This window comes from Balaenoptera ricei, chromosome 2 (genome assembly GCF_028023285.1).
Source record: "Balaenoptera ricei isolate mBalRic1 chromosome 2, mBalRic1.hap2, whole genome shotgun sequence".
Classification (NCBI taxonomy): domain Eukaryota; kingdom Metazoa; phylum Chordata; class Mammalia; order Artiodactyla; family Balaenopteridae; genus Balaenoptera; species Balaenoptera ricei.
In genome coordinates, this window is record NC_082640.1 from 10533928 (window position 1) to 10555133 (window position 21206).

Consider the following 21206-nt stretch of genomic DNA (forward strand, 5'->3'; position numbering starts at 1 on the left):
AATGAAATAATGCCATTTGCAGCAACATGGATGGACCTGGAGATTATCATACTAAGTGAAGTAAGTCAGACAGAGAAAGACAACTATCAGATGATACCTCTTATATGCATAATCTAAAAAAAATGATACAAATGAACTTATTTACAAAACAGAAACAGACGCACAGACCTAGAGAAGGAACTTATGGTTACCAGGGCAGAAGGGTGGGAAGGAGGGATAGATTGGGAGTTTAGAATTGACATGTACACACTGTTATATTTAAAACAGATAACAAGGACCTACTGTAGAGCACAAGGAACTCTGCTCAATATTCTGTAATAACCTAAATGGGAAAAGAACTTGAAAAAGAATAGATACATGTATATGTATAACTGAATCACCTTACTGTACACCTGAAACTAAAACAACATTGTTAATCAACTATACTCCAATAAAAAATAAAAATTTTTTTAAATTTGTGGTAGAAGGATATTTAAAGACATGGGTATTCGCTAGTCAGTGAAAGAAAGCAGGCTCCAGGACACATATATTCCAATTAGGTTTTTAAATGTATTTCCATCCATAAGATACTAGAAGGTTATAGATTAAAATGTTATAATTGATTGATTTTATGTTGTACACGTCTGTGTAACTTCTAAATTTCCTAAAATAAACATATATACTATCTATAAGTAAACATATTCAACATTATAAAAACTATACATAATAGATCATTAAAAATCAAAATAGGAAGTATAAATAAAGTATTAAAAATGATTTTTGAATATAATTCAACCAGGGAAAATGATACCAAAAAATAATAGTGTAAAAAACTATTTCAAGTGTTACATTCAATTTTAAATCTCAAATCTAAGGTATCTTACTTCACAGAAGAGGAGACAAATACAAGAAAATATAAGCCAATACTAATCATCTACTGGAGTTTACATTCTTTGTTCTGATGAGGCTGTTTAAAAAATGTTGCCAGCTCTCTCCCTCCATGAACAAGGAAGTGGGTACCAGACACCACATCTGCTAGTGCCTTGATCTTGGACTTCCCAGTCACCAGAATTAAGCAAGTCCAGACCAGAGGGCAGACAGCAGAAGCAAGAAGAACTACAATCCTGCAGCCTGTGTAAGGAAAACCACATTCACAGAAAGACAGACAAGATGAAAAGGCAGGGGGCTATGTACCAGATTAAGGAACAAGATAAAACTCCAGAAAAACAACTAAATGAAGTGGAGATAGGCAACCTTCCAGAAAAAGAATTCAGAATAATGATAGTGAAGATGATCTAGGACCTCGGAAAAAAAGAATGGAGGCAAAGATCGAGAAGATGCAAGAAATGATTAATGAAGATCTAGAAGAATTAAAGAACAAACAAACAGAGATGAACAACACAATAACTGAAATGAAAAATACACTAGAAGGAATCAATAGCAGAATACCTGAGGCAGAAGAATGGATAAGTGACTTGGAAGACAGAATGGTGGAATTCACTGCTGCAGAAGAGAATAAAGAAAAAAGAATGAAAAGAAATGAAGACAGCCTAAGAGACCTCTGGGACAACATTAAATGCAACAACATTCACATTATAGGGGTCTCAGAAGAAGAAGGGAGAGAGAAAGGACCTGAGAAAATATTCGAAGAGATTATAGTTGAAAACTTCCCTAACATGGGAAAGGAAATAGCCACCCAAGTCCAGGAAGCGCAGAGAGTCCCAGGCAGGATAAACCCAAGGAGAAACACGCCGAGACACACAGTCATCAAATTGGCAAAAATTAAAGACAAAGAAAAATTACTGAAAGCAGCATGGGAAAAATGACAAATAACATACAAGGGAACTCCCATAAGCTTAACAGCTGATTTCTCAGCAGAAACTCTACAAGCCAGAAGGGAGTGGCACGATATATTTAAAGTGATGGAAAGGAAGAACATACAACCAAGATTACTCTACCTGGCAAGGATCTCATTCAGATTCGATGGAGAAATGAAAAGCTTTACAGACAAGCAAATGCTAAGAGAATTCAGCACCACCAAACCAGCTCTACAACAAATGCTAAAGGAACTTCCCTAAGTGGAAAATACAAGAGAAGAAAAGGACCTACAAAAACAAACCCAAAACAATTAAGAAAATGGTAATAGGAATGTACATATCGATAATTACCTTAAACGTGAATGGATTAAATGCTCCAACCAAAAGACACAGGCTCGCTGAATGGATACAAAAACAAGACCCATATATATGCTGTCTACAAGAGAACCACTTCAGACCTAGGGACACACACAAACTGAAAGTGAGGGGATGGAAAAAGATATTCCATGCAAGTGGAAATCAAAAGAAAGCTGGAGTAGCAATACTCATATCAGATAAAACAGATTTTAAAATAAAGAATGTTACAAAAGACAAGGAAGGACACTACATAATGATCAAGGGATCAATCCAAGAAGAAGATATAACAATTATAAATATATATGCAGCCAACATAGGAGCACCTCAACACATAAGGCAACTGCTAACAGCTATAAAAGAGGCAATCGGGGGTACTTCCTTGGTGGTGCAGTGGTTAAGAATCCGCCTCCCAATGCAGGGGACACCGGTTCAAGCCCTGGTCCAGGAAGATCCCACATGCCGTGGAGCAACTACACCAGTGCGCCACAACTACTGAGCCTGCGCTCTAGAGCCCGTGAGCCACAACTACTGAGCCCACGTGCCACAACTACTGAAGCCCTCATGCCTAGAGCCCGTGCTCCACAACAAGAGAAGCCACTGCAATGAGGAGCCCGCACACCTCAATGAAGAGTAGCCCCTGCTCGCCGGAACTAGAGAAAGCCTGTGCGCAGCAACAAAGACCCAACACAGCCAAAAATAAATAAATAAAATAGTAAATTTTTTTTTTTTAAAAAAAGAGGCAATCGACAGTAACACAGTAATAGTGGGGGACCTTAACACCTCACTTACACCAATGGACAGATCATCCAAACAGAAAATTAAAAAGGAAACACAAGCTTTAAATGACACAATAGACCAGATAGATTTAATTGATATTTATAGGACATTCCATTCAAAAACAGAAGATTACGCTTTCTTCTCAACTGCGCACAGAACATTCTCCAGCATAGATCACAATGTGGGTCACAAATCAAGCCTCAGTAAATTTAAGAAAATTGAAATCATATCAAGCATCTCTTCTGACCACAATGCTATGAGATTAAGAATCAATTACAGGGAAAAAACGTAAAAAACACAAACACATGGAGGCTAAACAATACGTTACTAAATAACCAAGAGATCACTGAAGAAATCAAAGAGGAAATCAAAAAATACCTACAGACAAATGACAATGAAAACACGATGATCCAAAACCTATGGGATGCAGCAAAAGCAGTTCTAAGAGGGAAGTTTATAGCTATACAAGCCTACCTCAAGAAACAAGAAAAATCTCAAATAAACAATCTAACCTTACACCTAAAGGAACTAGAGAAAGAAGAACAAACAAAACCCAAAGTTAGCAGAAGGAAAGAAATCATAAAGATCAGAGCAGAAATAAATGAAATAGAAACAAAGAAAACAATAGCAAAGATCAAAAAAACTAAAAGCTGGTTCTTTGAGAAGATAAACAAAATTGATAAACTATTAGCCAGACTGATCAAGCAAAAGAGGGAGAGGTCTCAAATCAATAAAATTAGAAATGAAAAAGGAGAAATTACAACAGACACCACAGAAATACAAAGCATCCTAAGAGACTACTACAAGCAACTCTATGCCACTAAAATGGACAACCTGGAAGAAATGGACAAATTCTTAGAAAGGGATAACCTTCCAAGACTGAACCAGGAAGAAATAGAAAATATGAACAGATCAATCACAAGTAATGAAATTGAAACTGTGATTAAAAATCTTCCAACAAACAAAAGTCCAGGACCAGATGGCTTCACAGGTGAATTCTATCAAACATTTAGAGAAGAGCTAACACCCATCCTTCTCAAACTCTTCCAAAAAAATTGCGGAGGAAGGAACACTCCCAAACTCATTCTACGAGGCCACCATCACCCTGATACCAAAACCAGACAAAGATACTACAAAAAAAGAAAATTACAGACCAATATCACTGATGAATATAGATGCAAAAATCCTCAACAAAATACTAGCAAACAGAATCCAACAACACATTAAAATGGTCATACACCATAATCAAGTGGGATTTATCACAGGGATGCAAGGATTCTTCAATATATGCAAATCAATCAACGTGATACACCATATTAACAAACTGAAGAATTAAAACCATATGATCATCTCAATAGATGCAAAAAAAGCTTTTGACAAAATTCAACACCCATTTATGATAAAAATTCTCCAGAAAGTGGGCACAGAGGGAACCTACCTCAACATAATAAAGGCCATATATGACAAACCCACAGCAAACATCATTCTCAATGGTGAAAAACTGAAAGCATTTCCTCTAAGATCAGGAACGAGACAAGGATGTCCACTCTCGCCACTATTATTCAACCTAGTTATGGAAGTCCTACCCATGGCAATGAGAGAAGAAAAAGAAATAAAAGGAATACAAATTAGAAAAGAAGAAGTAAAACTGTCACTGTTTGCAGATGACGTGATACTATACATAGAGAATCCTAAAGATGCCACCAGAAAACTACTAGAGCTAATCAATGAATTTGGTAAAGTTGCAGGATACAAAATTAATGCACAGAAATCTCTTGCATTCCTATACACTAATGATGAAAATTCTGAAAAAGAAAATAAGGAAACACTCCCATTTACCACTGCAACAAAAAGAATAAAATACCTAGAAATAAATCTACCTAGGGAGACAAAAGAGCTGTATACAGAAAACTAAAAGACACTGTTGAAAGAAATTAAAGATGATACTAACAGATGGAGAGATATACCATGTTCTTGGATTGGAAGAATCAATATTGTGAAAATGACTATACTACCCAAAGCAATCTACAGATTCAATGCAATCCCTATCAAATTACCAATGGCATTTTTTTACAGAACTAGAACAAAAAATCTTAAAATTTGTATGGAGACACAAAAGACCCCGAATAGCCAAAGCAGTCTTGAGGGAAAAAAACGGAGCTGGAGGAATCAGACTCCCTAACTTCAGACTATACTACAGTAATCAAGACAATATGGTACTGGCACAAAAACAGAAATATAGACCAATGGAACAGGATAGAAAGCCTAGAGATAAACCCATGCACCTATGGTCAACTAATCTATGACAAAGGAGGCAAGGATATACAATGGAGAAAAGACAGTCTCTTCAATAAATGGTGCTGGGAAAACTGGACAGCTACATGTAAAAGAATGAAATTAGAACACTACCTAACACCATACACAAAAATAAAGTCAAAATGGATTAGAGACTTAAATGTAAGACCAGACACTATAAAACTCTTAGAGGAAAACATAGGAAGAACACTCTTTGACATAAATCACAGCAAGATCTTTTTTGATCCACCTCCTAGAGTAATGGAAATAAAAACACAAATAAACAAATGGGACCTAATGAAACTTAAACGCTTTTTGCAAAGCAAAGGAAACTTCAAACAAGACGAAAAGACAACCCTCAGAATGGGAGAAAATATTTGCAAATGAATCAACGGACAAAGGATTAATCTCCAAAATATATAAACAGCTCATGCAGCTCAATATTAAAGAAACAAACAACCCAATCCCAAAATGGGCAGAAGACCTAAATAGACATTTCTCCAAAGAGGATATACAGATTGCCAACAAACCCATGAAAGGATGCTCAACATCACTAATTATTAGAAAAATGCATAACAAAACTACAATGAGGTATCACCTCACACCAGTTAGAATGGGCATCATCAGAAAATCTACAATCAACAAATGCTGGAGAGGGTGTGGAGAAAAGGGAACCCTCTTGCACTGTTGGTGGGAATGTAAATTGATACAACCACTATGGAGAACAATATGGAGGTTCCTTAAAAAACTAAAAATAGAACTACCATATGACCCAGCAATCCCACTACTGGGCATATACCCAGAGAAAACCGTAATTCAAAAAGACACATGCACCCGAATGTTCATTGCTGCGCTATTTACAATAGCCAGGTCATGGAAGCAACCTAAATGCGCATGGACAGACGAATGGATAAAGAAGATGTGGTACATATATACAATAGAATAATACTCAGCCATAAAAAGGAATGAAATTGGGTCATTTGTGGAGATGTGGATGAATCTAGAGACTGTCATACAGCATGAAGTAAGTCAGAAAGAGAAAAACAAATATCGTATACTAACGCGTATATGTAGAACCTAAAAAAATGGTACAGATGAACCACTTTGTAGGGCAGAAGTTGAGACACAGATGTAGAGAACAAAGATATGGACACCAAGGGGGGAAAGCGGCGGGGGCGGGGGGGTGGTGTGATGAATTGGGAGATTGGGATTGACATGTATACACTAATGTGTATAAAATGGATGACTAATAAGGACCTGCTGTATAAAAAAAATAAATTAAATAAAATTCAAAAAGAAAGAAAAAGAAATGCTGCCAGTAATTTTACCATATCAGGATGCAACTCAACATGTGACATTCACTTTTCATTCAAATACCGCTTTATCTCCAAACCACAACCAGGGAATTTAAATCATTAAACCAGGGAGTTCTTTTCTCACCTTAACAACCATTGCATTATAAAATTGTCAGACTCTTTAGATGATCTTTGGATTTTGGAGTCAAGATGCTATTTAATTACCTGGCCTTTTCTGAGCCTCCCGTGCACTGGTAAATACCAATGAATTCCATGAGTTGTTTTTGCAACATCGCATCTTTACCTTCAACTTGAGTAATGAATTTATGCTGTAAAAGATCTGACACTGTTGGCCGCTTTTCATAATCTTTAGTCAAGCACCTGCACTGGCAAAAAGGAACATGCCATTATTAGATAAGTTAGAGTTTTGCATTTATCATTCACAGTCCTAAAAACTGCTCTAACACAATGGAATGATGCTCTTCATCGATGCTCAGCCCAGGAAGCACATCTCAATGTCAGAACTGTAATATGATGAATTAATCTGTGAGAGATTACGCCGTAGTGATACCAACTTCCAACTAAATTCCCCTTCCCTAGCCTCCCAGTAAGCATTACTGCAGTGATAACTGAACTCAGGCTCCGTTGCAAAGTCTCCTTTACAAGTCAGTAGCTAAAGATAAACAACAATGCAGTCATTACAGTTTTAATGCTTACCTAGAATTAAAACAAACTTTTCAGTTTCCCTTCCCTAATGCGTTTAAATGTTTCTCAATTGATCTATTTCTTCCTACGTGATAAAAGCGCTAACTCATCTGTGAGGGCTTATGTGCTGAGGATGTTTAAATCCCATGTCAGTGGATGTTTTTTGAGGTCCTCCAGGAGAAGTACGAATGCGTACCACACCTCTCGGTAGGATCAACCAGGTGAGAGCACCTGAAACGGCATCACAGGAGGAACACTGGAACAAACACTGGATGTTTAACCCACTGTCTTCAGATATTTGGAAGAGGGATTAGACTAGTTTTCAGTCACAAGGGACAAAAAAATCTAGGATCGATGGGGAGAATGAAGACAGACACAGATTTCTGCTCAGTATAAGGGAGAACTTTTTGATAGTTTGGCTTATCAAAGATGGAAAGGACCATATTGGGAAGTAGGATTATTTTTATTAGGGGTTTACTGATTGGATGGCCCCTCGGTGCACACGTTCAAGAAGGATTTACGCTCTGCATACCCTTCCAACCCTGAGGTTCTGAGGATCTATGATTATGAGAAAATTGGTCAGAGTGGGGCTGTCATTTGGGGGTAGAAAAAAAGAAAAAAAGAAGAAGGAACCCATGCCTGATCTGACCCATGCCATTTCTCATCTGCATTGTTAATCCCCCTGGGATGAGAATTTGGCAACTTATTCTGTTGGGCTTACCTAAAAAGATACTACCCAGGGATGCTAAAAGATGCTAAGGAATGAGGATGACAGTGTCTGAAAATAAGAACAAGTGCTCTTAGTTTTCATTTAGTTTCAGAGAATGTGTCGATTTCTGCCACCTGCAGCACTCATATCTACGTATTGAGTTTAGTCACATAGGAGGTTATTTTATTCAGGTAAAACATTATCAGATAGCTGATGTGTACCAGCCACTCTGCTAGACACCAGAGTTACAGTGACAAGTAAGGCACATTCGGTGCCCTGGAGTTGTTTACTGGCTAGTGAGGGAGAAAGACCTCTAAACAGGTAGTGAAATAAAAGAGGAAATGCTACTAGAGGAAGAGGAACAAAGGATGGGAGAGCTCCCAGGGCAGAGTCCTAACTGCTTGGGGGAAACCAGGAAATGTTGCTCAGAGATGACATTGTGCCGAGTATGTCAAAGTCACCAAGTCCCATTGAGGATCCACGTGGAAGGACCTGTGGACACGGGGCATGACTGAATCGTGGGGAGCCCTTCAAAGCTACCGATTCGGGGCTTCCCTGGTGGCACAGTGGTTGAGAATCTGCCTGCCAATGCAGGGGACACGGGTTCGAGCCCTGGTCTGGGAAGATCCCACATGCCGCTGAGCAACTGGGCCCGTGAGCCACAATTACTGAGCCTGCGCGTCTGGAGCCTGTGCTCCGCAACAAGAGAGGCCTCGATAATGAGAGGCCCACACACCGCGATGAAGAGTGGCCCCCACTTGCTGCAACTAGAGAAAGCCCTCACACAGAAACGAAGACCCAACACAGCCATGAATAAATAAATAAATAAGTAATTTTTAAAAAAAAAAAAAAAAAAAAAGCTACCGATTCTCCTGAGAGGTCTGTGAAATTCGACTGCAGTTTATTAAATATTCTGCAGTGCATAGTACATACTCAGTAAAGACTATTTAAGTGAAAACTAAAAGAAAAAGCAGATTATCGATCTTTCTTGTATTTTCATAACCCTTAAATAACTCTCTTTATAGAAACAAGCAGATATTCTTGGTAGGAAAACCAGTGATAGCAGTATGGACAAGGATGACCGGTTCCTCTACTTTTTTGCCCTCTTTACATTTTCTGAGTGAGCTTTGACACATCAAAGCTTAATGACCCCTCTCTCCCACTTACAACTTGCATTCACCCCTTCCCTTATTTTCTCAAGGTGAAGTCATGATAAAGACTGAGAAAAAAGTTCATGGACAGATTTAGAAATGGCTGACTCATAGTTTCTAGTCAATTGTCTGGAGGCACTGCACTTGTACTAAATATCTGTCAAATTAAAAGTGAACTTCAAACGTATAAGCATTTTATCTGTACGATTATCTGACTCACCAAGTGCAATGACAACTTCCCTGTGATGGGAATTAGCGATGCAGATAAATGAAGGGCTAAGAAACGGACTGAACAGACGATGGGTGAGAAGGTGGGACATGCCGAGGGTGAGGCTGCAAAGGGCAGGTGGACAGATGAACGGGTTCATGGACGATGCAACGTCTGCAGAAGCACAGCTATCGATAAGTGAATGGACAAGACCCTGAGATCATTATCAGAACAATAATGGGTTCACTGAACATTCAGAAGACGCTACAAAAGCTTGTTTTGAAGAAAATCGTGGAAACTTCTGGGGCCATTTAATAGATAAGGAGGAGATTCAGAAGCACAGAGGAATTGTTATAAAAAGCACATCTCAAAGTTACAGCAGGACGGGATCTCGTTAATTCTTTTAAAAGACTCTATTATTACTCACTTGCTGATGAAGTCATTGAATTCTGCTGACCATATCTCAGGCTGCCTCAGTTTTGGGGGTGGATTCCTAGAAAAATAAGATACAAGGTTGGATTGTGCACATTGGTCAGTAACGATAAAAATTAAGAGGCAGAACCAGGCAGGCTAATGCATTGCTGCATTGAGATTCTGCCAGGTATAATCAAGCATTACCATCATTTTCCAATTTAAAGACAGATAATTAGTTTTTAATCATTCTTTATATGGAATGACAGTTTCCTTGTTTCTCTGAAAGCACTTAATATATGATGCATTTTTTCTAGCTGATTATTTTTCTTCTTTGAAAGAAGCTTCTTGCTTTGAACTGAGAGCCCTAGAGGAAAACATAAATACTTAGCCAAATAGAAACAATGACTACTGGGGAAAAGATTTTTTCTTTTGAGTCCAGCAGAAATCTCTGAGGAATATTCAGGATACACAGAGGTGACCTGAAAGGAGAAGTGTTCAGAATATGGAGGAAACTGCAGCATAGAGGGTCCTTTATAGTAGAATGCCTTTACGACTTGTTCTGTTGTTACTGGGTAGGGGGCCAGAAACAAGGTTACAAAAGTAAGGAACTGGAAAATATGATTAGCAATAAAGCTCTGAATGCCACTTAGAAGATTCTGTTATTAATTCCTTTCATTTTAAGCTGAACGAATCTTTTCTTTTTTTGGTATGTTCATGAATACAAAGGAACATCATTTGAAAATGAGGCTGATCTAACTGTAATCAAGCAACACTGATCAACCATGATAGTTGAATTTGCTGAAGTACTGCTTTATGTTAATTCCAACAGCTCCTTGTTTTCATTAGTGGAGTGGAAATACTTTGTCTTCAGCTCTGCATTAGTCCTTAAATAGCTTATAACAAAATTAATGTACAGTCTGTACAGGCTCATTAAAGAAAAGTACAGCTACTCACCTACCCTAGATCATGCCTAAAGCTCATTTTACAATCCTAGGACTATCTGAAGATTGCTGATTTGCACATTAAAAGAAGTAATTCTTTTCTGCAACAATCTTGCTTTGCTTCTTGTTCTCCTGAAAATTTCCTTTCTAAGAGATTTATCGGTTTCGTTGAGTATAACAAGGTTTTGATGATGTTAGGACATTCAGAACCGGGTAGCTTTTCAGATCCCCCTTTTTTTCTCATTATTTCTACAGTCAGTATTCTTAGAATTCCATTTCAGAGAAATACTGGTGGTAGACGTAATAAGGAATAACTAAGATGGCGCAGCTTCCAGCAGTACCCTGCTCATAGGTACGATACGTATCAACAGTAGCATCCTTCCTCCATGTGGTACCGTCACCAACAGCAGTAACACTAGGCTAACTATGGTCATTTAAACCGTAATTTAAATGGCTCAGGAAGAACAGTGCTTCATCTTACGTACTGAACGACAGCAGGAATTAGGATATACAGATTTTTTTGTTTTCCTCAAATTTAATGAAATGTCTGACTTGGTATAGAGCAGGTTTTCTGCCTAATTTTTTTTTTTTTTGACTGCACGGTGCCGCGTGCGGGTTCCTAGTTCCCCAACCAGGGATCGAACCTGCGCCCCTTGCAGTGGAAGCGCAGAGTGAGTCTTAACCACTGGACCGCCAGGGAATTCCCTCTGCTCTTTTTTGTAATCTCGCTTCCCCACTTACCAAATAAGCACTATATTTTACAAACAGTAAGACCTGAGAGATACATTGAAATTGTTATGTAAAGGATGATCTATCTCTAAGGTATTATAATTCAGAACATATAGACAGGACAGAAAACTCCAAGGTAAGGTTAAAAACAAATTCAAATGCTTTGGTCCTATACTAATTTAATGACATGCCAAATATTCCAAACAGATCTATTTGGAAATGAATAGGTCATACTGGCATCATTTCTTTAGGACCGGAACCACACCCCACCAGGGCTTTGTACATATGATTCAGTGTTCTATAGGCATTAGGACCACACAATTTATTTAATGGAGAATTTGGTAACAAACTGTAACATACACTACCTCTCTGCCCTGGACCCCTGTCACCACAGGCCCTCTCTGTGTGCATTTCATTAAAATTAAGGTACCAAGCAAAATCCTTAAGCAAGTCTTCAAAAGACAACACATTTATAATAAAAAGAGGCAGTTTTTTCACATCAGTTTTCTGAAATATCTAGGAACTACCCAAAGCATATATAAAACCGTGTTTAATTAGTGATAAGATCAGCAGGGGAAAGTCTGTCAATACACACATTGAAGGGGAGGGGTCTCCATAGAAAACCATCTTCCTGGCTCCAAAGAGATTATTCTTCTAAGTTTAGTGTTTCATATTAATATATTCAAAACACTAACAAATTTGAAATCATTACTTTATCAATGAATTTTATTTCTAACTTTCTTAATACTATTATCTTAAAGTTCTAAACAAAGGGAAGTATTAGCAAGTAGTAAAGAAATTACTAGATTGATAGAGTGAAATGAAGCACATCACTGTTACACTGACTGTGGACCAGGGAGCCTCACTGATGAATCTGGGAATGGGTCAACAGTGGCAGGAACTGCTGTTTTCTGAGCTCAAATCCTTGCCAAAGAAAAAAAGACACACTTAGTACCAAGAGAAAGCTCTTTTACGTAGACCAGGGAAATTAAACTATGGAACAAAAAGAGTGTCTCGGAAGAAGCAGCATGATATTCCAGGCCACTCTGCTCCCAACCTGCTGAAATCTATCTGGGTATTTCCGTGAGGAGCTTGACGAGCACTCAGTGGCTAGAGGAAGACAGATGGGCTGCAGGTACTGGACCCAGTGTGAGAGCCCCCTGACCTTGGTATTTTGAAGAGTGCTCTCATGGGATGGAGGTCTGCCAGTGGAGGATCTCCATCCCCGAGCTCGATGGCCGTGATCCCCAGGGACCACGTGTCACATCTGGCATCGTAAGTTGTATCCAACTGCTGTTCACATGCAATCACCTAGTAGAAAATGAAAGAAAAATGAAGTTTGTGACTTTAACAAGCACATAGCAAAATGCTCAGAACAATGTGTAAGTGTTCAAACTGATGAGGTTTGAAAGCTCCGAGCAAAGGCAGTAACACAGGGGAGTAAAAGCTCAAATTATAATTAGTAGCTGTAGTTTTATTCTGAGAACAGAGAATATCTTAGCAGGATTGCAAATATGAGAAGAAACCTATGAAAAAAATTTTTTGAAAATGCAAAACAGAAAGGGGACTGAAACAGTGTCCCCCATGGGAAGGGATGTAATCAAATACACAGCTAACACCTGTGCAATGAGAGTCACTTGATAGACATTTGATGAGTGAACAGAGTCATTCATCTCGGCAAAGATAAAGAATACATCTTTAACAAATAAAAAGCGAAGGAGGTAAAGAACAATAAGCTTGAGAGCAGTCTAGTTGAATGGCCTCGATCTTTTCTGACAACTAGAAGGCAGGAATGAGACAAGTGTGGAGAAATGCAAAAAGGCTTATGCCATTAATAAGAGAAAAATAAACTGGATAAAAATAAATATTGGTAAGGCTTTATCAGCAGTTATCTGGGAGCACACTAAATAGTAAAGCTACAACCAGCTTTTTAAAAATTCCACTAATCAAAGGATGTCACTAAGAGACAAGAAAAAAAAGGGGGGAATCTTTTTTGCAGTATCATGAAATAGTGTTAACATAGAAGAATTATTACACAGTTACTTCACAGTTTATTTCTAAATGTGTAAGTATAAATACTGACAGACTGCAAATACTAATTGTAACATCAGTGATAACAAAAAGAAAATGCAACTTTAAATTTTTAAAACTATTTTTTACATTTAAAAAAATTTTACATTTTGTGAATGCCAACTCACAAGACAAATAAAAACTGATTTGGGGATGACGGCAGGTTAGAGTTTTATCATTTAACTACAGTACTATGAAATGATATGCAAAGTGAAAGGAATCTAAGGTCCTGTCTGGAACGTAGTTCATCTTTCTGACTCTACTTAACATCAAGCTTAACACATTAAAAAATCCTTGTGTTGGCACAGAGGGTGAATTTATGCCCCAATTTGCCCATGATGTTCTAGGCTCGTTTCCCTAGAGTCATTATAAATACCATCCCCTTTCACTCTCCAAAGTGTCCTGGCTTGGACAGTAAGTTACATGGTCACCCAGCACAGCCACTGTCTCCCCTGTCCCCTTCACTGTGAAACACACATACTCTAGTTTGGGAAGGATGGCTTTACGTAACCAACAAATGCTACCCTTGATCTAGAATTTAACTGAAAAAATGTCAAATCTAGAATTTCACTTTTCAACTGATAATCAATTTGAACAATTTTGTTTACCTTATTGTTTTCTAATTCATAGCAATTTGACATGAATAACATAGAGCTGGTATATATGTGATGTCTTCATTAACTAGATAGTTGATTACTCAAAATGTATTCAAAATATACTCTTCAACAATTCTAGGTAAGTGGACATTTATTGAAATATTGCCAATCATTTACAAGTTAGAAAATGCTTATTACAGGGAGATGAATATAATATGCACAAAATCCTGAACATATATTTATATGACAGTTTAAAAAGACCACAGTGAACCTTTCTCTTTTAAATAATATCCATTGGTTTGCCAAGCAGGAAAGCACTTTCAAACCCTATTTGTGCTACAGTAGGCTTATTAATAATAAATAATGACTTATCAGTAAAATGCCTGTCTAGTAATTGCATAATAAGAAGTATCAATTTTAATTATTAACTTATTTATTATTCTGGTAATTAAATTTTAGATAGATCAAAATATTTCCTTTTCCTCATATACTGGTTCCAAGATCTACTAATCAAAATTGTTTTTACTAAATGGCAAACTTAAAATATAATACTGGCTTTGTTGCTATAAATTAACATATGAAAAATATAAAGCTAGATGATTAATTATTTAATATTAAACATTTAGTTTTATATATTATAGTATTTTTATAGTAATTAATCATATATGTGGATAAGATGCAAAGCTTGGTATTAAAGCTAAATTTTATTAATTTTTCACTTTGAAAATTTTCCATAAGCTTTTAAAACAACAGTAATATATCAGAACAAACTGAAGAAACTCTCACTTGAGATTCTCTTACTCAATTTTTTTTAGCATTTTTATTTGAGATTCTCTTATTCAATTTTGTTTTTGCTTATATGACTATACTTTCTACTTTTATTCTAAGATGTTCTCCCTGTTCAAAAAATTTTTGAATCCATCGGAATTTTTTAAAGTTTCTTAAGCTAACTTATCCTTTCTCCATGTTTTACATTACACTTACATTTTAACTTTTTTTTGCAAGTAGTAATTGAATTAGTATTAAAATAGGAACAGTACACCAGGATTTAATCCTCAAGCAAATTTAATTCTACGATTTTGCAATGTTAATGTAGTATTTGAATTACTTCTCCTCCCTTCACTCACTAGAGTTGTAGGTAAATAGCAGAGCTTTTCCCAAAGGTTGCAGACAGAGCTTTCAAACATATGTTCTTTACTGATAAACATAATTAAAAGGATTAAAGCCATTAACAGTGACTGTGGAGAAAAGATGTGACTCTAGAAAACATTTTTCCTCAACTATTTTAGCAGTTTCTCTACAACTTCCCAAAAGTGATGGTGAAAAGAATCTCCTGAAGTGCAGTATGGCCCTAAGCAGAGTGACTCAACATGGGAACCTACTATAAACACAGGTTAATAGGCCTGAATCGGATCTTAAACAAAGTTAGGCGTTTTTATATTTCTATCCAAGTTAAAAACAAAATCTAAATATCATTAAGAGAGATGCATGCTAAGCAATTAAAAGTATATTTAATGAAAAATTAAGGCTGCAAGTACAGCTGACCCTTGAGCAATACAGGGTTAGGGGTTCCAACCCCCCGAGCAGTCGAAAATCCACGTACTGTTATCTCTGCCGCAAAAACAGAGGAATTGATAAATGACTCACCCAAGGTCAGGAAGCTGACACAGTTTGGATAGAATCAGGACTCAAACCCTAGTTCTTTTGATTCCACATATTGTGAGCTCTGATCAAACACAAACTTTTCCCCACATTTAGTTAATTTAAAGATCTGTAAAATGGGATTGGGATTAGCAGATACCAACTACTATATATAAAACAGATAAACAACAAGGTCCTACTGTATAGCACGGGGAACTATATTCAATATCTTGTAATAACCTAAAATGAAAAAGAATAGGAAAAAGAACATACACATGTATAACTAAATCACTTTGCTGTACAGCAGAAACTAACACAACATTGTAAATCAACTATACTTCAATAAAAAAAAGAAAACAATCTGTAAAATGAAAATACAGGTACTATATTTATTGAAAAAAAATGTGCGTATAAGCAAACCCGCAGTTCAAACCTGTGTTGTTCAACTGTAGTTTCTCTTTACCTCATGTGACTCATTCATTCAATCCCTCATTTATTCACATATTTGCTCACAGCCCATTTATTATCTCCCATGTCCCTCCTCACACGTGTAAATATGTCACATAAAAACAACACAACTGACATTTTCTTCTAGTATATTCCAAAAACACATATGGAGCTAGAGTACGCATAAAAAAGGAAACTCAGAAAGGATCAAATGTTACATTTGCCTCCCTCAAAACTCTAGCTGACCTCAGGAGCCATCCAAAAGGGCGTTCCTACGGATGTATTCCGACGGTGCCAGGTGCTGGTGAGCTGCGCAGACACACCTGGAAGGAAGAGACGAGACTTACTTCTTGCATTCATTACTCAGGTAAGTTGATTCCAACTGCAATACATTTGCTTACAAACTAATACTAAAATTCTATTCCCTTACAGTTTGGATAGAATCAGGACTCAGACCCTAGTTCTTTTGATTCCACATATTGTGAGCTCTGATCAAACACAAACTTTTCCCCACACTTAGTGAATTTAAAGATCTGTAAAATGGTACTGGGATTAGCAGATACCAACTACTATATATAAAACAGATTGGAGTTCAAGCCATTGGACTTGAACTTCACCTTAAAGTATCCTAAGTCAGGGGCTTCCCTGGTGGCGCAGTGGTTGAGAATCCGCCTGCCAATGCAGTGGACACGGGTTCGAGCCCTGGTCTGGGAAGATCCCACATGCCGCGGAGCAGCTGGGCCCGTGAGCCACAACTACTGAGCCTGTGCGTCTGGAGCCTGTGTTCTGCAACAAGGGAGGCCGTGATAGTGAGAGGCCCGCGCACCGCGATGAAGAGTGTCCCCCGCTTGCCGCAACTGGAGAAAGCCCTCGCACGGAAACGAAGACCCAACACAGCCAAAAATAATTAAAAAAAAAAAAAAAAAGGTATCCTAAGTCAGGATGTCTACATAGCCAAGATACACAATGGTCCTCCTATTTTCTATTTCTCGTATCCAAACGTATCCAGGCTTAAAGCCCCATTCCAAGTTTTAGTTCCCCCTTGCTGACTTAATCTGCTCCTGATCATAGTAACCTCTGTATCTTTTGACCTTCTAGATTTTAAACTATTTGTCTGTATTGCATATTTTGGCACATAGTTATGATTTGAATGGTAGGCTCTCTCCACTCCCACCTCCCTCTGTGCACGACTAAATTCTGGTGAATTTGAGAATGTTTTGTATCGTGGTATGCACATAGCAGGCGACTTGTGAATGTGAATAAAATTATTTTCCATCTGTCAACTTGGGATAAATCACACCTGACCGGAAATTTCAAATTAACTACATCTATGTAAACCAACACCATCAATAGAATCAGTTCTTTTCCTTTAGAGAATTATACACCGAAGGATTACAATGAAAAGGCATAAGCAAATATTTCGACATGTCATCTCATTCATTCCACCTGGTTAGATACAATCATAACCGACTCAGGAGAATCCAGAGTACAGCCTCCCTCCTCACGTTTCATACTTCTGCTCCTCTGGCTGCACAGTGCTGCTTCCCTTGACCTGCTCTGGACTTGATGGGTTATCCCCAAATCATGGACTTTAACTCCTTGATGTCCCTGTTTTGAAGAGTACCTCCCGGGCGTCACATTTGTTTTAGGCTCTAGCTGTTTATCTTATAGGCCAAGTAGAACAAAGGCACTAATTGAGGTTTAAAATTGGATATATTTGATTCCTTCAAGATGATTCCTCCAAGATGATACTTTGCCATGAAATTCAAAAGCCATATTCAGCCAAAAGGGCATTTCACTGGTGGAAACATACTTGAGCAGAGGGCTAGGCAGTATGTTTTGGTTCCATATTAATTTCGTCCCTCAAGGAGCTCCTCCACTAATGTATTAATCTTGCCCTAAGTGGAATCTTCATCTACGGCCTTCACATTTTGCCTTTAAAAAAGCTTATCATTTGACAGAAAAAATATCCTCATGAAATCATTTTTGAAATTCAAAGGAAATTATCTAATCTGTGATTGAAGGTTCTCCCTTGAATATTTTCTTTTTTTTTATTTTCTTTTTTTATTTTTTTAAACATCTTTATTGGAGTATAATTGCTTTACAATGGTGTGTTAGTTTCTGCTTTATAACAAAGTGAATCAGTTATACATTCTAACAGATGATCTGAAGAAAGGGAATAAACGCTTAGTACACATTTCTCCCAAGTGCATCCTCTACCTCTATCTCTACTCCAGGTATTTTAACTTTCAGAAAAATTAAGTATAAATCTAAACATTTTATCTTGTCTTTTCCTATGAATTAAAGGGAGGAATGGTTAAGCTTGACTTTTATAGTATCAGAGTACAGTAATTTATTTATATAAGTAGGAAAAGTAAATAGATTTTAAAAGAAATTTAACTTAAAATTGATTATAAATCTACTAAAATTTATTCTAAGAGCTTATAATTATTTATGAAAAAATTGAAAATTATATTTGACCCTCGGTGAACATTTTTGTTTCAATTTCATAAAGGTAGTTTAAGAATTCAAATGTCATTTAAGCAAAATGTAAAGGGGGTAGAAAAAAACCACAACTGAGTAAAATATCGAAAGTTTTGCTCCTGGTAAGAAAGTGACCCTTTAGACTAATCATGTGATACATTTTTCTTCTTTCTGAAGATAAAGAAAAGATGCTGTCGCTAGAATTGGCATTTTTCAGCAAGCAGTTGTGCCCTGGCGTCTGAATTTATAGATATGGATGTCAGGAAAGGACCATCCCTCCATACTCCACAGGAAATCTATTGGGAAGGAGGCTAAGAAGAGTGTCTTAGGGTGTGTGTGGCACAGGACCCAAGATAGAGCATTCAGACTTCCTGGAAATGTGAATCTTGAGTGGAGACACTAGAGAGACTAGACTGGAGTGACTAGGGTGAGTCATCCAGTGTTGACGATCTAAGGATTAGCCCAGGTGATGCTGCTCTGGAGGCCCAGGGATGCCAGAGCCCTTTCCTAGGAGGCTGGATTGCCCAGCTTCTCCCTGGGCTTTGTAGGCCACTCAGTGCCATTTTCCGTAGCATTGCCTAAGTGGGTCAGAGTTAAGTTTCTGTTGCCTACAATCAAGGAGCTCTGACCGATACAAGAACCTAATGGTTTTACATATAAAGGAGCAAACTAACAAGGGTAACGGTCAATAATAATGAGTTTACAAAGTCTAAGAGTTATTAGGTTTTATGTTAATATGAATTAAGAATTCTTTAAAGCAAGCGTTTGGCCTCCAAACTTCTTGATCACACATTCCAAACAATAAGAAACTTCTGAGCAAGCATACTCGATATAGATACAGACTATTTTCTACATATTTCCTAGTATAGTAATATATACATTATGAAATGTATAAAGATAATTTTAAAGGATGATATTAAAATAATAACTATTATGAATATTTCATAATTAGTTATGGATATTTCTGCACACCAATGATATCTGGGATAATGAATTACAATGCTAATGGAGTCTCATATATTTAGAGTCCTTTGGGATCCTGCAGAAAGACTGTTTTACACCTGGTTCCTGTAAACTGAATGGAAACAAGAAAAATTCAGCCCAGAATGTGAAGAAGGAAAAACAAAAAGTCTCAAAATAAGTGAAAAAGGAAAAATGCAAGTAGGTAGAATAAGAAACCCTTGAGTCTGAGAATATTGGATAATCACCACATTAAAAACAGGACACACACCTATGAAAGAGTAACAGAGGAAGGTCTTGACCAAATCATGTTTGTTGAATGCTTCTGCAATGACTGTTAACTCTGAAGATCATTTTTCCAACACAACCAACTACTTCAGAACTAGAAGGCAACTTAATGGTTGTAATATCTAACGTGTCCATTTTCAGGTTAGTAAACTTTAGCTGGAGAGAAAAATGAGTTTCCAGAGGACAAATGGCATTTTTACTTAACATAAATTCCCACAAGAAAATTAGTTAAGAAGGTAGAAAAATGCAAAATTCTCTTAAGAATGACTGACTTAAATTACTTTAAAAGGCAACAGGAGGGGCTTCCCTGGTGGTGCAGTGGTTAGGAGTCCGCCTGCCAATACAGGGGACACGGGTTTGAGCCCTGGTCCGGGAAGATCCCACATGCTGCGGAGCAACTAAGGCTGTGTGCCACAACTACTGAGCCTGCGCTCTAGAGCCTGCGTGAAAATAGAATTTTTGGTGTACTTCATGTAATTTAATTTCAACAATAAAAACCAAAATTTTGAACATCTCTCAGAATATAGGGCAGTGCCCATCAATAAGAAAAAAATATTCTCTAGGATATTTAGAAATTTCTTTGTCTCTCCCTTTCCATAACCCTCTTTAAAAAAAAAAAAAAATCTTTATTTACAGTTACTTGCAGAAGAGGAAGGCCCAGGCAGATGTGCTTGTAGTGTATCAGCCCAATCCCCAGTCATGGCTGATTGGATCAAAGGGGATGTCTGACCCTGCTTGCCCAACTGAACTCCTTCTCCCACTCCCAATTCCCTTGGATTTAGGTGCTAAAAGTCTGGATCAGTTAGATATTGGCACTAGACCCATAAGGTCATCAAGGCTGTGACGGTTGAGGCTGCTATTTTTGAGAAGCCTTGTTGGGCAACATGAAGACTCCAGAGGCTGGTCTGTAGACACTCAAAGAGAAGCAGAGAGGAGAGATTCAGTTTCTCCAGTGAGAGAGTAAGAGGCAGCAAGCGGTCCTGGGTCTCATCTTCCAGTCTTCTGTCTGTTCCAGTCCCCTTCCTCCCGTTCTTCTTATCTAGGAAATCGTCTTTTGTATCTTACTCCTTTTCGGAGCTAGTTTGGGGTTCTTGTCCTTACAACTGAAAGGCCCTTGACCAAGACATACACACTATCTATAAGGCCAAACAGCTTCGTTCAACTTCAGAAAATGTTCACTTTGGCAGAGTTGAGCCCATAGGTTCAGCTGGAACCACAGAGGTCTAAAACAAAGAGTCCATTTATTCATGGTTTTGCTTTACAAATCGAAAGAATTCATACATGTCTTTCCTTTCAAATAAAATAAAGGTCACCTCCCTGAAGTATAAAAATAAATTCTGACT

At 37.6% G+C, this 21206-nt stretch overlaps 1 protein-coding gene across 1 annotated transcript in view; it reads right to left on the reverse strand.

Moving 5' to 3' along the window:
- MYO3A (myosin IIIA) overlaps positions 1–21206 on the reverse strand; it is a 184318-nt gene that overhangs the window by 124735 nt on the left and 38377 nt on the right. The window contains exons 6-9 of the mRNA XM_059909139.1: positions 16378–16454; positions 12543–12688; positions 9721–9786; positions 6746–6901 (exon numbers count right to left, since the gene is read on the reverse strand). Of these exons, the coding sequence (XP_059765122.1) occupies positions 6746–6901; positions 9721–9786; positions 12543–12688; positions 16378–16454 (445 nt within the window). The remainder of the gene's footprint in view (positions 1–6745; positions 6902–9720; positions 9787–12542; positions 12689–16377; positions 16455–21206) is intronic.